Source organism: Heterocephalus glaber, unplaced genomic scaffold (assembly GCF_053883595.1).
Source record: "Heterocephalus glaber isolate CG9 unplaced genomic scaffold, H.glaber_assembly_v1.0 deba00001687, whole genome shotgun sequence".
Lineage (NCBI taxonomy): Eukaryota > Metazoa > Chordata > Mammalia > Rodentia > Bathyergidae > Heterocephalus > Heterocephalus glaber.
In genome coordinates, this window is record NW_028258412.1 from 6,758,052 (window position 1) to 6,774,420 (window position 16,369).

Below are 16,369 nucleotides of genomic sequence, written 5' to 3' on the forward strand. Positions count from 1 at the left end.
ACCTGTGGGATACAAGTGAGCCTTGTCCCTTTCTCAGTCCCCTCTGGGCCCATTTAAGGAGGCTTGTGGGTGGTGGGCCATGTTCCTTTTCATTGTGGCTGCCCCAAAAGGGCTTCTGCTGATTACTGTGGTCTTGCTGCTTGGTAAATTCTAGGCAATGGAGCATTCTTCTTTCTGCCCTAGAACCTTGCCTTGCCCTGCTAACCATGCACCTGGTGAGTCCCCTCAAGGACAGCTACCAGCTATGCCCACACTGTGGCAGGAGCTGGACTTGGCATCCCAGGGATATAAACAGGAGGAGGCTCACTTCCTAATGGCCTGGGGGTCGCTCTGCTGGGTGCTCTCTGAAACTCAGTCCTACTTCCCAGTGCCTCTTATCTCCCTGGAGTCCTTTGCTTCTTCCCGCACTGAGAACACAAGATGCCCTCCTAATGTGGAAGGCTCATGGTCAACCCCAGAAGCCTGCATCCAGCCCAAATTAAGCTGTGCTGTGAAGCTGTGTGTGGACCACTGCATGGGCACCCAAAGCCCGTATCTGCACTGCTCCAGAGGCTATGCAACCTTCTCTTCAGTCAGGGCTCCATGCAGCTGCAGAGGTAGGAGGTGGAGGGCGGAGATCTGCTAACAAGTAGGAACCCAGCCCCAGATCCTTTGGGATCTAGGCTGGCTGGCCCCCGGGCATGGGCCAGTGTGGGGAGGTCTGCCTCCTTATTTGGTTACACTTGGTTGTTGTAGTCATGTCTACAGGTAGACATTGGTGACCTTGTTTGAGTCTGGACACTCCACACACCTCCCAAACAGTGCAAGTGTTTGGCAAAGGATAGGCTGCAGTGACCTTAGCATCTTGCCACTCAGGTGACTTTGTGACATCTGCCCTTTGATCAAGTGAACTGTATCTGGCCAGAACTTTGGAAATGGGACGGATACTCCTGAATGCGGCTTTATGGAGTAAGAGAGTCCCATAGTGTGAGCCTCTTGTGGCTTCCCAAGAAACTGGTTCCTACTCCCAGCTGATGGTTCCTCTGGCCCCCAGGTGCTTGTCTATAGGCCCCAAGTCTGGCCTAGTAATGTGATGAGACTCTGTGGTACAGCATGAAGGCGTCATGCTCCATGATGATGTGGTGGGTGAGCACAGGGACTCCAGAAGTGCCCCAGGCCCTCCTGGAAGTCTGGGGCTTTCTTCTTCCTCTTTCCCCCCCCAGGGCTGTTTTGGTGAGTCAGCCCTAGAAAAGAAAATCCTGAAACCCAGAGAATCATCTACACTTGGGCATATGTTAAGTTTATGTTTTATAAAATAGGATTATGTGCTGTTATGTAGAAGATGCTCAACCCCCCACTCTTCTTAAGCACATCTCATGCATAGGCAAACACATTTTTGTACCCTTAAGTGTAACCTAATTAGAGTCCTATTCCAGATGCTGCTCAAGGGTTCCAGTCTGTCCCAGTTCTAAACCAGTGTTTCAGTGACAAAATGCTCATGGATAAGTGAAAACCAGGAGGAGAGTTGACTCCAGGGCCTGTTATGGGCTGGTAATGTGACAGTCACAGGCAGACCTCACTTTCTCCCTGTGGCACTCCATTGGTGGAAGATAAATGTGCCGTAATGTTAGCCAGGCCTGGCTGTCCCAAGTTCTTCCTTGTTCAGGATCATATCATCTGCTGGACAAAGTGAGAGAGCCAAACGTTGCTGGCCCTAAACTGCTAGTGTTAGTCAAGAGCCTTGAATTCTGCTGGAAATCCAGTTTTTACACTTCTTCATATAGGAGAATTCTCCCTGTTTCAAACTATGGGACACTGGGAAAATTCCTTCCATTTTATGGGCCTAGATGTCATGACCAGGGTCCTGCCAGCTGGAGACCGAGGCCCAGAAGTTGGGCAAAGGGGAGAAGTGGATGACCATCCACTGTCACACAGCTAAGATAGCTATGCCGGAACTGGAGCTTAGATTAGGTTCTCTCACCTGGGAAGCCTGTTGTCTCCCTACTTTCTGACTGGGTGTGTCTTTCAGCCTGGACTGTTGGGAGCTTGCATCTTGCAAATAAGTGGGAAATCTCTCTCTGTGACTGCTGGGGCCTCAGCTAATCCCACCCTTGTTTGATGCCAGGTCAGGGTGGCTGCTGGGGAAGACCTGAGGGCTCTTGGCTTGTGTGGGCAGATGAGTGGCATTGCATCCACCAAGGGAATAAGCTCTGGGATGGGAACAGGGGGAGATGATGAGTCAGGGGCACAGTAGGATTGGCTATGAAGAAATCCTGGTGTGAGTGGGCTCAGCCATGAGTCAGTCCCCTTTGGAAGGGGCTTATGTACTAGGTTATAATAACTTATTCCCTGACCACCTTTACCAAACAAATGTAATAAAAATACAGAACCGTTCTAGAAAATTCAGATCCTTTAGCAAGATATGATCCTGCCACCCATGTAATTGTTAATTAACATCTTAGTGTGTTGTCCCATCCTGGTGACTTTTGCTATACATATACACATTAATATAGCAGTACAATGGGTACTGGCCAAAGCTACAAATCAAGTCTCTTCCCCCCACCCCATGCTGACTCCTGGATGTTTGAAACTGGAGTTGAGCATCTGGTCCCTGAGGGAGGCTAGAGCCAGGGAGGGCTGCTCGGTGGGTGCAGAGTGGGAGCTTTTGACCAATGCTGACCATTAGTGGATGTCAAGGGGGCACTTTGGATCTCAGCTCCAGTCCTGTCCTTGAGCTCCCAGCACTGCCTTGGTCTCCTGGTAACAAGTCCCCTGCTCAGCTCCAAAGGAGGAGCCCTGACAAATGATGGTACACAAAAGCTCTGCTCACAGCTTCCTTATCCACCAAGACACACAGGATCTACATCCTTGTCCTCCAACCCTGCTGCCTCAGTGTGCAAGAGAGGAATACCGTCCTCTTCCTCCACCCTGTACCAGTGACACTGAGCCATCCTCTTCCAAGGAGCCCACCACAGGCTTGGCTCAAATTTCAGGTGCAACCAGCATAGTCTAAAAGAGTGAACCTGTTCCACTCTTTCCTTCTTCTCTGCCTTCCCTCTTCTCTCCATCAGACCTCATTTATGGTGCCAGATACTCCATTAAATTTTAACTTCAGATAATGAGTAAATTTTAAGTATGTCTCAAATACTGCTTTTTCCTTCTGAAATCTGACAGCCCTCCCCCTCCCCCTCCTCCTCTTTGGCAGCTCCCCTTGCTCCCCAGCTCAGGAGGGAGAGAGTCTTGTCCTGTTCTGGCAAGTCACTACAGACCCCTGGGGATGAAGACAGGGTGGACATCTTTGCTCCAGTCCTATTTCTGCCACCCATAGGCTGCAGGAAATAAGGCCAGTGCCCTTGGGAGAGGACTCAGTTTCCCTTCTAAGAGATGGTGGTAAGATCCTGTGCTCATAAATGCACTCAGAAAAATGCTCACAGCTGCTGAATGTTTGCCACATGGACCTCTGAGTCAGATTTCATAGTCTTCCCAAGGCAGGTTCAGACCCGGTTGGCTGAGCCTCAGCATGACCCCAAGGTGCCTCTCATGACACCAGTGAAAGCCTTTCTTTGGTTCCCATCCATCCCCATTCTCTGGGATAATCTGGCTCCTTTTGGCAAAAGTTGTGTTAGGACCTAGGGTCAAGCTGAGATCTCAGTGTCCCCAAATTGCAGCAGGAAGTTGAGAAAGAAATTCTGAATCCCTCTCCTTTCCCCTGATCACCCAGCATCATGATGAGTGTCAGGTGGTCATGCTTCACAGATGCCATGTGAGTGGTGAACAGGATGCTGGGTATAGGACAACCCTGCCCAGCTCTGCTGTGAGTCTCTCTGGACAAACCACTTAAGCATTGTTGCCCAGTAGGCCTATTATCTCCTCTACCTACAAACAGGGATTGGAGTGGAAGGCACAGGCACTTCTACTGGAAGAGGTAGGACCATCAACTCACCCTTTGTCTCCTCCTTGGTAAAGGTAGGGTCTTAGGAGGTGGTACTATAGGGCAATTCAGAGCAATACCTTTAGAATAAATAAAGAACAAAAAACTGGAACCCTGGATCTTCCATTTAAGAGCCATATGACACTAAGTGAGTGGTTGTATCTCTCTGAGCCTGAGTTTTCTTATCTATAAAATGGCCATGATAAGTGGCCTTGGGAATGGTATGAGGATGAAATGAACTAAGTCCATAAAGCACTTAACATTGTGTTGGGTACATAACCGGTACTCACCACATGACAGGTGTGATTTTTTATTTTTTATTATGCTGGGCAGCAGCTAGAGTCAGATGTGGCTTCCTTTGCTTTGAAGAAAGCTCCTTTAATTGCTTAATATATAAGCTGTGAACTTCACAGGGAGGAAGTGAGGGTGGTAATAACGGATGGAAGAAAATAAATGTCCTGAGTTAGACATCTGATGAGGGCATTTCCTGTCAGAGGCACAGAGATTTTGTGAGTGGGCTCCCAAGAGGAAGTCACTGCCAGAAATCTGGGAGCTGGATTGCCCAGGTCTCCAGGAGAAATCCATCCTCACCACACTCTGTTCCTGTCCAAGGTGCTGAAACCTCCTTCTTGTCACACACAACCATGAGTCACTTAATCTACATTCTGGTCCTCCACTCAACTCTTAAGTATACTCCAAGTATCTACCATATAGGGAGTGGAGGTAGAAAGGATTTAGATAAATCTCAAACACAAGTTTCTCCCATCCCACAGGGAAGGAATTCAAGGACACACAAATGCCTTAGGATAGGCAGGGATGAAGGCTAGGAGATTCATTTCCCTATTCTTGAATTTCAGTGACAACTGCCTCTTGCTTCTTTCTCTTCAGTAACTTTTGTTCCCTCCAGTGCTGTGTATATTATATCTCTCCTGATTTGGTCACCATAGATGAATCTTCTCCAGGAAATCTTTCTCTACTTACAAATGTCCCAGAGTTAGGACTAATGATCAGTGTCAGGGATGGAAAGCAGGGTAATTAAAGAGAAAACAGCCAGGGATCTTTAAGAAGTGGAGAGGCCACCTAGATAGGGGTGAGCTCCTCATCATATTTCTGCATGCCCTCGTCTGGAAGCAGCACCTCCACAGTGAAGCTGACCTTCTTGGCGTGGACAAAGCTATAGCTGTTATCGAAGCACAGGACATCTAGGGGACAGAAGGAGAGATGGGCAGTTTGGTCTGGCTTCACATTCTCTGCTTCCTTACCCTGACTACAAGGGAGGACAGGCTTGAGTTCCCACCAGCTTTGTTTGCCAAGTAGACTCAAGTGTTGACCACACCTTTGCCTTCCCCATGGGAACTGTCAGCCATGGGAAGTGCTTGTAAACAGACACTGACCTCCTTCTGGCATGTGCCCAAGCCTGGCTTTAGTTGCACCTTTAGTAAGTTGTGAGAACAATAGTCATTGGATCCCATTGTCTCCACACCTGGTTGCTACCATAATGCGCATGTGAAGTAGGACAATTGAGAATAGCAAAGTCCTCTCAGCCCACTTTGGAAAAGTACATACTGGGCCAGCCTGCTGCATACTCTGTGCCTCCTCACAGCAACCCCAAGAGGCAAGGATTTTAGCCTCTGTTAACAGGTGAGCAAAACAAGGGTCCTTCCTATTGGTCAGAATTTTGCCCGGGGATATGTAGCTATGCTGGGGCCAAGAGGGGACACTCGCATCACATTCAGGTTTGTGGTGCTACACAGGTTACTTCACCTCTCAGTTTCCTCATGGGGAAAGCTACACTTGCCCTATCATTCTTTGTGCCCTGTGGCCTGAGTGCCAGTCTGGGTGGGAATGAATAGCACTAGGCTGGGCCATGTGTCCTTGGGTGTATGTGTTGAGGGGTCACTCCTCTGTTTCCTCCTCTAAGCCACAAGTCCGGTGGCTCTTGCCCTCTGAGCTGGTGTCCAGCTGGGGAAGACTTACAGACACCAGCCTCCGAGCAGGTGAGGCTCCCGTCCTCGGGCACCATGTGGGCATTGTAGCGCTGGCTGGGCAGCGCCTCCGTCATCTCCCCAGGCTTCTGCCGCTCCCCAATCTTGGTCTTTAGGAAAACTCCAAAACCAATATCCCCACCATCCGAGGCAAACTGCCACCTGTGAGGAGACAGGCTGCTGTTCACTCTGATGAATCCCTGAGGGGTTATGGCCCAGGGAAGGATGAGTCAGTGGTCTGTCCTTACCTGAGGACACAGCCTGGAAACAGGATCTCATATTCCACCTGGTGTGAGGAGCTGCGGCTGATCTGCACTGAGTGCTCATACTGGGTTTTCACCTGGTCACGCACGTACATGGACTTGGGGATCTCTCCACCATAGTTGATCTGCAGACACAGGGTGAAGCAGTTTGTTCCCCTCTCCTGGCTATGTTATGCTGTTTCTCTTACCTGTGACACTTTCATCATTTCCAGGAAACATCCTACACATCCTTTCCCCCGTTCCCCTTCCCTCAAAGCCTTCCTTCAAAAAAACGCAGGTGGGAGTGCATTCTGTGCCATGGCAGGCACGGGGTTGGTGGCTGGAAAGGCAGTGGTGGATGTGGTGCCGTATTTTGATCAAGGCTATGAGGCACCAGGCGTGCGGGAAGCGGCTGCAGCTCTGGTAGAGGAGGAAACTCACAGATACCGACCTACCAAGAACTACCTGAGCTACTTAACAGCCCTGGATTATTCTGCTTTCAAAACTGACATAATGAGAAATGAATTTGAAAGACTGGCTGCTCGACAACCAATTGAATTGCTCAGTATGAAATGATATGAGCTTCCAGCCCCTTCCTCAGGTCAGAAAAATGACATTACTGCATGGCAAGAATGTGTAAACAATTCTATGGCCCAATTAGAGCACCAAGCAGTACGAATTGAGGATCTGGAGCTAATGTCACAGCATAGATGTAATGCCTGGAAAGTATATAATGAAAATATAGTTCATATGATTGAACAAGCACAGAAAGAGCTTCAGAAGTTAAGGAAACATATTCAAGATTTAAACTGGCAGTGGAAAAACATGCAACTCACAGCTGGATCTAAATTGAGAGAAATGGAGTCAAATTGGGTGTCCCTGGTCAGTAAGAAATATGAGATTGAATGGACTATTGTGCAACTAGAAAATGAAATCTATCAAATTAAGCAGCAACAGGGAGAAGCAGACAAAGAAAACATCCGGCAAGACTTCTGAAAAGGCTAACTTGCTGAGTAGAAAGGAAGAAAAGCTGGGCTCTTACAAACATCAGCCATCTAAACTATCCCTGAACCATGAAGGACAACAGCCTCTCACAAAAACCATTAGTGGGTAAATGTTTAGAAACCATAATGTATGGATTATTATAATAATTGTATCAAGAATCTTTGTGAAATTAAGGTTATCAACTTGGTATTTTTATAGCTATAAAAAAAAACCCTTCCTTCACCCTCCAGGCTGGGCCGGGGATTTCTCCAAGAGCTTCCTCTTCCAGCTCAAAATGTCTTCATTTTTTGTTTGTCCACACAGCTGCTCAGAGATCCCTTAAGAGCAGGGCTGGAACTTCCAGTTTAACACCCTGTTTCTACACACAACTGTCTATTAACGGATACTTGTGGAATGAATGAAGTGGGAAAGAAACCCAGATCTATCCTCTTTCTCTCTGTCCTAGGCTCTTTGTACCTTGGTTAGACATTTGGGGTTTCCATCTGGGTCAGTCAGGGTCCCCCCAAAGTGGGCAGGCAGTTCTTCAGGACTGATAAGTTTCAGCAAACCTTCCTTCCAGCTGTCTGGGAGCAGAGAGATTGAAGGGTGGTTATCATGTATGGAAAGGACAAATCAGCCTCCCAAGCCCACTAGAGTGCCCTGAACTTGCGTCTCCAAGTCCTGTGGGAGCTAGGCTACCAGAGCCAATTTTCCAGCACATCAGGCTGTAGTAAGTATCTTTCCCAGTATCCTGTTGCTATGGAAATGTGTTTCCCTTTGGCTGATGGGTATGCACATCCTTGAAGATTTCTTAGTCACAAGTAGTAAACTCCTAAAGAACAAACCTAAGAGTTGTTTAATTGTCTCAAGGAGACTTTAAAGCTCTATGAGGGTGAGGACCTTGTTGGGCTCACTCAGTGAGTAAGTCAGACTTCTTGGTAGAAGATGGATATCTATGTGCCTTTGGATGGAACCCTCCCTCCCTAATCATCACAATCATAATGTCTAATGGCTGTTACTATTATTCAAACCCTATGCAAAGCTCCAGGGTCCTGGGGTGTTACCATGGTCTAGGCCTGTGGCTAACCCAGGCTAACCTTCATGGCCATGGGATATTCCTTCCCTTTAGTGGGGTAAGAGAAAAAGCCACAATGCCTGGCACTGGGGCCAAATGCACTGAGCCTTGTGGGACACGAAGAGGGGTGGGGCTATAGATGTACGTCCTGGGGTGTGGAGTAACCCACACTATTCCAAGATTTGGTGAGCTTAGAAGGCAGTGTCCTGGGGCCCTCAAATCAGGTTACCTTGTTATCCACTCCTACCTAGTGGTATTGGGTAGAGGCAGAAGACTGAGTGTCAGGAAGGGAGAAAAAGGTGAGGACTTGTAAGACCCACATACCCACCCAGATTCCTAGTTTTTCCTAATTCTATGATTTGATCCTTCTGCTTGGGAGAAGTTATCTTCCAACCTCCAACCTCCATTGATTTGGGTTTAATGATTATTTTTCCTCTTTCTTTCTCTCATCCTGTAACTTTAAGAAAATAGCTATTAAAAAAAAAAAAAGCAAATAGCTATTATTTTCCCTACCTACAAAATTAACTATTATTTTAGAAAATTTAAAATGTTTGGAAAATTACAAATAATATTAAAAATTACATGATTTCTCATCATTAACAAGTCAATATTCTGCTGTCTTTCTTTTTTAAATTTTTTAATTAATTAATTAATTTTTTTGTTGTCCTTCTTTTTAGAAATACATATATTTGTTTTATATGTGTTTGTTTTTACAAAAGCAAGGTCACACAGTCTACATGGCAGTAAATCTACATTTTCACTTAATAATATTTCCTATGACATTAAATATTCATGCACAGCATTATTTTTCATGGTGCCTATAATTCATTGAATGGATGTACCATTATTTGCTTATCCAGTCCTTTATTTGGTTCTCCCTTTTCTGAAGCATAGGTATTCTTCCTGCTCTTCTTCTTCATCCTCCTTAACCCAAGTTATCTTTAGCAAAACTGGGTTTATGAGTGTTGAAATGGAACTGAGGCCCATAGACCAGAGACTGACTACAATTAAACTGAAACTAATAAAAGAGGTAGGTGTAAAGGTCTTATTCACTAAAGGATTTTGGCGGAGAATAAGATCTAGGTAACTGGACATGCTTTACTGGGTAAGAGTCATCTCTGGGAATAGGAGCCTATGACTCCAGGTGATGTGTCAAGTTCTGATGGGTGATGGGCCAACCTCACTCCAAAGCTCACATACAGGCAGAGGAAATGGTGCTGGAACTACTTACTTCCCAAAACTATAATTTTCCTCCGTGTGTCCTCACTCAGGAAAGGCTTCATGAGGTTGTAGCCCACAGGGAACAGTTTGGTGGCTGGAGAGATACAAATATGGATAATGAGGAGAAAAGAATTCCATTGGGGTACTTTCATAATGGTCACAGCCAATGATATAGAAGAGTCATGATTACCTCTGGCCATTTCCAATGCCTTGCACCCAACAAACCATCCAACCAAACAGTCAACCAGCTACATCCAACAAACCGGACTACTTGCCAACAAATATCTGCTAATTTATCTTCTTCTAAGTAGCCAATCAATAAACCAACTTACTGAATAGTCAAACAACCACCTAATGAGTCAGCCAAACAGAAAACCAACCAATCAACAGAACAGCCAGCTAATCATCCAAACAACAGCCCTGTCCAGCTAACCAACCACTCATCCATCCATCCATCCAAATATCCAGAGATCCAACCACCAGTGATTCAGCCAAACAACAGATTAACCAGCCAACTAATCAGTCTTCCAACAAGCCACCCAAACAAGCAGTCAACCCAAAACAATCAGTCCAAATAACCAATCAATCAAAACACCAACCAACCACCTGATCAGTAAACCAAGCTAAAAACTAGCCTACCAACCTGCCAACCAGTTCTATAATCAATCAACAGTTTACTAGCGGTGCAATCAACTAGCCAGTAAACCAAACAATCAACCAAACAGCTGATTGACCAACCAGTCAAACCTTTCATCTATCCATCCTTTCATCTACCAACCTATCTAAATAACAACCACCCAAATACTTATAGAGCATCTACCATAGTGCCAGGCCTGTAAGGAAAGAATCAGAGCCCTTACCTTCAAGGAGCACATAACTTGGTCAGAAAAACAGAATGAAAACACATAAGACAATGAAGACCCCCAGAAAGGAGCAAACTAGAAAGGCAAAATTGGGCTGCACCAGCTGCCAGTGCCAAAGGCAGCCTGGGGAGGGGGAGATCATTTTGTGACTGAGAGAAATGAAGGGGGATTCCTGGAGGAACTGAAGTTGGGGTTGTCTTCTCTTGCACTAAGGCCAATTACTGAGCACTTAATCTGTGCCAGATACTCCATACTACAAGCAACCAACTTGCCTCACAATAGCCTTGGGACAAAGGCACTATTACCCTCAGGGCACAGATGAGGAAGGGGGGGGGACAGATAAGTCACTTGCTACACACCTTTCACAATGAGCATGAACTTCAGGGTCTCTGGGTAATTTTCTTCAAGGAGGCCAAAGAACTGTGGAACCGAGAAAGACCTCATCAGAGCCCAAACTTCATTTTCTCCTCCCCCCATCTCCTTTGCAATCTCCAGTAAGGAGGTTTCAGAGAACCGTGAGAGGTTTTTCTTTTTGCCATCATCTCCTCTGACCCTTGAAGGGATCTTCTCACCTCAGACTGTTATAAGCACACCCTAATAATAATTACATAATAATCATTTTTAGAGTAAATATTATAGTGATGATAATATAATAATGATGATGACTACTGCTAAATGTTCACTGTTTTCCAAGCACTGTGTTTACACTTTATATAACATTCACTGTAATGTCCCTGCATCACAATCCTCACTTTAGGGGTGAGGAAACTGAGGCATGGAGAGGTGAACTGACTTGCTCAAGTTGCAGAGCTTGGGGTGACAGGGCTGGGAAGGGCTTGGTGGAAAGTGGCTCTTATGGTCCCAGGGTAGCGTCTCTGAGGCTTGTTCTGTGAGATCTTCTGGGAAACATATTAAGGACTTTTGTAAGGGGTCTAGGAGAGCAGCTGTCTTTTACCATTTTGGGCTGTGAATGAGCAGCAAGTTCACACCAGGCCAAGCTGCTGGTCATCTAAGCAGGTTTGTGTGTGTGTGTGTGTGTGTGTGTGTGTGTGTCTGTGTCTGTGTCTGTGTGTCTGTGTGTGCGTGTGCGCGGGTGTATTTATGCTCATGAGCATTCTCCTCACCTCCTGGTAAACTTCCACCAGAGGTTTCCAGAAGTGCTTCAGTCCCAGGCCCTCACAGTCAAATATCATCACGATGGTTCCAATCTTCTTCCCTAACTGCAAAGATGAACAAGAATAGTTCTAGGGTACAGAGTGAAGGCTTGGGAGATGGCAACCCAAGTACATGACCCCCAAGAACTTCACCCATCCCCCTTCTCTGTCCTCAGAGGAACAAGTAGACAAAAGTGAATGCATTTCTTCATCCATCTGTCCATCCATTCATTCATCCATACATCAGTTTTCCCATCAAGCCACTTACCCATCCAACTGTTCATATTTTCATTCATTCATCCATTCATCCCTCCATTTATTCAACTTATAATTCTTAATCTTGGTTTTGGTACTGGGGATCAAACTTTGGTCCTTGCTCTTGCAGGGCAGGTGGCAGAACCACTGAGCTAAATCCTTGGCCCCCTCAACTGATATTTCTTAAGCACTTATTTTGTGCCAGACATTGAAAGTGCAATGAATAATGCCTAATAATCCATAGTTCTTGTCCTGAAAGAGTTCACAGTGTGATTGAGGAGATGATAAGCAACCAGGATCTCTGGATCCAGGGATAAGTACTGCTATGTAACACCACAGGGGCTGAGGGAGCAGAGGAGAGGGGTATTTAATCTAGATGGAGGCCTCCAAGAAGATGATATCTCAGTGTGAAACCTACAGGATAGATAGGAGAGAGCCAAAGGAAGCTGTGGGAGGTATCTGTGTTTGGTGGTGGTGATGGGGTGGTTGGGCTACTCAGGCAGAAGGCAGCAGGGGGAAAGGCTCAGAGGGAATAGGAATAACTACCATGGTTGAGCGATATGCCTTTGGTCCATGAGCTAAACCATTTAAGTCAGTCTCCAACTAAGTTGGTTTCACTTAATGACTTCTCAATTTTCCAGTGGTGCAGATGTGACATGCATTCAGTAGAAACAATCCTTCAAATATTGAATTTTTATTTTTTCCCATGGTAGTGAAATGCAATAGAACATTCTCATGATATCCAACTGTGGGCCAATATAAATGTTCTGAGCACATTTAAGGTAGGTTAGGGGGAGCTCTGATGTTTGATATGTTGCCTATATTAAATGCATTTTGACTTTTTTTTGGAGGTGCTGGGGATTGAACCTTGGGCCTTCTCACTGAACTATATTCCCAGTCTTTTTATTTTTTGTTTTGAGTCAGGGTCCTGCTAAATTGATAAGTAGCCCAGGCTGGGTTTGAACTTGCCATCCTCCTTCCTTGGCCTCCCAGAGTTAGGTCTGGGGTTATAGGCATACGCCACCAGCTTACTTATGAGGGTTTATCAAGATGCAACTCCAAGGGGCTGGGATTTAGCTCAGAGGTTCTGGCACCAGAGAAAGCAAAAGGTCCCAAATTTGATCCCTGGTACCAAAAAAAAAAAAAAAGATGCAACTCCTTTGTAAATTGAAGAGCATTTGCACTTGCATTATTATCTCATATAACCTTTGCAACCATTATTCATTATTATCCTTACTTTTCAGGTGAAGAATCAGAGGTTCAAAGCGGTGAGGTGGCTTTCCCAGGCCACGCTGCTGGCAAGCAGTAGACCAGGTGTTTGACCCGAAAGCCCTCTGACCACGGTATCGAAGAGCACAGGTGTGTCCTCTGACTGTGTCCCCTGGCAGCTTCACCTGCCCCAGCCACCCCTGACCTGGGTCTCACCCGCTCTGTCTGCAGGTCACACTCATGCAGGATGCGCTCACAGTCCCTCATCTTGGTCTTCAGCAGGTCCTGCTTGGTGACTGAGAAGAGCAACCCCTTGGGGTCAAGTGGCCCAATGATGTCATACCACACGGGGCATCCATCACGGTCATAGCCACACAGACCCCCAGGCATGTATTTCTGGATTACCTGGGTATAGAAAGATACACAGAACTTGGAATTATTCACCTCCTCAGAGACCCCCAGACTGGGCTAATGGTTGGGATTCAAGCCTATGCTCACCATGGTAGAAAGCACCAGTTCTCACTTGGAGGGGGCGTTCCTGTCCCAAGTGAGAAAACTGAGAGTCCTCCAGGGGATGGCCTTGTTCATATCAGGTAAATAGAGAAGTCTGGTCTCTGCAGGGCTTGGCTTAAGGCCTCTGGGCTCCCTGGTTCTGCTCCCAGTGCCTCCCATATCCCTTGGCATGGATGGAGAATGGATTCTGAAGGTCAATAGATCTGGTTCAAATACAGACACTGCTGCTTCCCTGCTATGTTCTGGTGCAAGTGAGACCACCTCTCTGAGCCCCACTCTACCTTCTCGTATATAAAATGGTTTATAATTCCTCCTCCTTGGGACTGTTGGAGGAAGTACCCAAGGCAATGCTGGAAAGTACAGGGCCATGCCTAGCATATGTGCCCCACAAGTGAAGCCGAGAACTTTACTCTCCTGTGACCCCAGTGGTGGCACTGTTTTCAATGTGCCTTGGTGAGCAGCTTCTTTCTCACCCAGGCAAGATGCTTTGAGCAAAGCCCTAGTGTGGAGGGGCACAGAGCCCCTAGTGGTGATTCAGAACCCAGGTTCAGGGAGCTAGACAGGCCTGACATAAAATGCCAGCCCCATCTTAGCACTGTGGGACTTTGGGCAAGTTGCTGAGCCTTGGAGTCCTCATCTGTAAAGTGGGAACAATAGCCCCCACTCACATGCTCTTCTTATTAATGATCCTGTGCTTATGAACTCTTAAACTGGGCCAGTCTTGTAAGGCCCCAGGAAACATGTTATTAGTACAAGAGAAAGCCTGCAGGCCCAGCCTTGCTGCCCTTCACTCATGGTCCCCAGTGACCAGAGGCTGCATGGATATTATTGTCCTTGAAAGACTGAGGTGTTTAGGGACATCGGCTCACCTCTGGGGGCTGCCAGTCGAGGATGTGGTCAATGTCCATGGTCTTCCGGAACTCCATGTACTGAAAAGGGAAGGAGTAGTAAGACCCCAAGGGAGCTCCAAGCACTCTGCAAAGGGGATGGAAGTAGGGGCATGAGGCATGAGGATGAGGCCTGTTCCCAAATCTCCAGGGTAGGTGGGTCTCACCTTGCGGAGCATGGCCTCCGATTTCTGCAGGTCGAAACTCCGAGCTGTGTGAAGATGGAAAGATATGTGTGAGATAGAAGTTTCTTTGGCTTCTAGTAAGTGGGAGCTATGGAGAACATCGGGGCCCTGGGTAGGACCTTGCTTTTCTGTCCCCTCCCCTCTCCTAGATCTGAACTCATGAAGCAAGATCATTGGCTTAAGAGAGCTTCAGGTCATTCTGGAACTATGGACCAGACCCTGCTCACTGACTGCTCATTCTGAATTCCTCCACTGCGCCCTCACCTCTGAGCCAGCGGAGAAGGAAATAATCATCAGGGTTGGGCAGCGCGGGCAACACATCCTGGACATTTTCTCGGAACTGAGAAGAGAGATGCTGGTTAAAGTGGTTCTCCCGCACTGAGCCTTGGCCTCCAGACTCTAAGATTGTTTCATTGCCTCTCTTCCCTTTCTCTGTGCGGTCTGGACACATTGGTGGAAGGACGTGATGGTGGATGGATAGAAGGAGAGTGGATTGTTGGACAAATGGGAGGATGGAGGAGGATGGTGGTAAATGGATAGAAAGAAGAACGGAAGGATGCATGAGTGTGTGAATGGATAGAAAAAGGAAGGGGAAATCAATGGATGGGTGGGTGGATGGATGGAAGGTAGGTGAATGCATAGGAGGAGAACTGAGCAGATGGATAGAAGAATGGAGAGATGGAGAGTAAAAGGAGAGGAGAAACGTATAGAGGAGCGAGAAGATAAATGAGTGGCTAAAGAAAGGATAAATCCTCAGGTGGGTAAGTGGTTCAGAGTATGGATTTTATTTTAGTTCCCTCCATGTGTTTGTCGACAAGACATCTTCCTTTTTCATCCCATTTTCTACAAAATCATGGTTAGGGATTGTTTGCCCTCTTGTCCATTAACTGTGGGGATGACAGCAGTCTGGCCTGGCTCTTACAGATTTTTCTTTCCTAGTCCAAGGCAGGGGAACAGAGTCTGAGAGCAATCCAGCAGCACCCTTCAGCTCCCACCTAAGGGGCCTGGAAGAGAAGATGTAGTGGGGATAGCTTCTAGATAAAGCTCTATGGGTCTGGCTCCTGGATGAGAAGTCGAGCTTGGTGTTGGGTAGGTATCACCCACACTACTGCCACAATTGATGCTTTAACCTCAGCCTCTGTCCTGGGCAGGGCTGATGTCACTGGGCACTGTGGGACATGATCCTTCAGGAGGCCACAATTAAGAGATAACGTTGAGGATAAACTGAGTCAACTGAGTGGGGCAGGGTTCTAGACACCCCTTCTCATCCCACGCCTTCTCACCCCTCAGCCCTTTTCCCCTGGGCCCCAAAGGGAGGGCTCTCACCTTGGCCAGGGTCTCTGCCTGTTTGGGGCTCAGGTCTCCGACTTGGCCGCTCATGGTGCTGGCTGAGCAGGAGTGGAGGCTGCTGTGAGCAGAGGTCCAGCCTTGTCTGTTAGCCAAGAGCCAGCTGGGGCCTTTTGCCCCTGCTCCGGGGTGTGGCTCCAGGTGCCTCCCCTGGGCCGAATGTTTGGATTGCACATTACGTAATTGGGATTCAGCGAGGTCCCGTGTTTGGCTCTGCAACTGGTCAGGAGGGCAGGTGGATGAAAAGGGAGTGTCAGAGGCACCCTGCCAGCTGAAGCCAGGAGGGGAGGAGGCTGGCCTGCAGGGCCTGGTGGCTCAGAGTAGGTGCCTGTGAGGGCCCATCAGTGCCTGCAGGCCTCCAGTGACCACCTTCCTGGAGAAGAGGGAGTTTCGGGGGAGGGAGGCCTTCCGAAGCTCGTCTTCCATCTCACTATTGAAGAGACTCCACCTAAGGTTCTCCAGAGATTACTCCTCTACCTCGCTCCAACAGAGCAGGGGTCTGACCACAGGGTAGCTAGGCAGAGCACATTTATTAAAGA

At 47.3% G+C, this 16,369-nt stretch overlaps 1 protein-coding gene and 1 pseudogene across 1 annotated transcript; one reads left to right on the forward strand and one right to left on the reverse strand.

Moving 5' to 3' along the window:
* Positions 1 to 4,213: 4,213 nt before the first annotated feature.
* Sec14l3 (SEC14 like lipid binding 3) lies at positions 4,214 to 15,973 on the reverse strand. Its single transcript, XM_004843447.4, has 12 exons — positions 15,810 to 15,973; positions 14,748 to 14,823; positions 14,466 to 14,509; positions 14,281 to 14,340; positions 13,115 to 13,303; positions 11,405 to 11,500; positions 10,640 to 10,700; positions 9,428 to 9,511; positions 7,599 to 7,705; positions 6,144 to 6,283; positions 5,888 to 6,057; positions 4,214 to 5,112 (listed from the first exon to the last, which is right to left on the reverse strand). Exons 1-12 carry the CDS (start codon positions 15,861 to 15,863, stop codon positions 4,991 to 4,993), a joined length of 1,203 nt encoding a protein of 400 aa, XP_004843504.1. The 5' UTR covers positions 15,864 to 15,973; the 3' UTR covers positions 4,214 to 4,990.
* Positions 6,295 to 7,213, forward strand: LOC101718766 (pre-mRNA-splicing factor SPF27 pseudogene; annotated as a pseudogene).
* Positions 15,974 to 16,369: the final 396 nt, after the last annotated feature.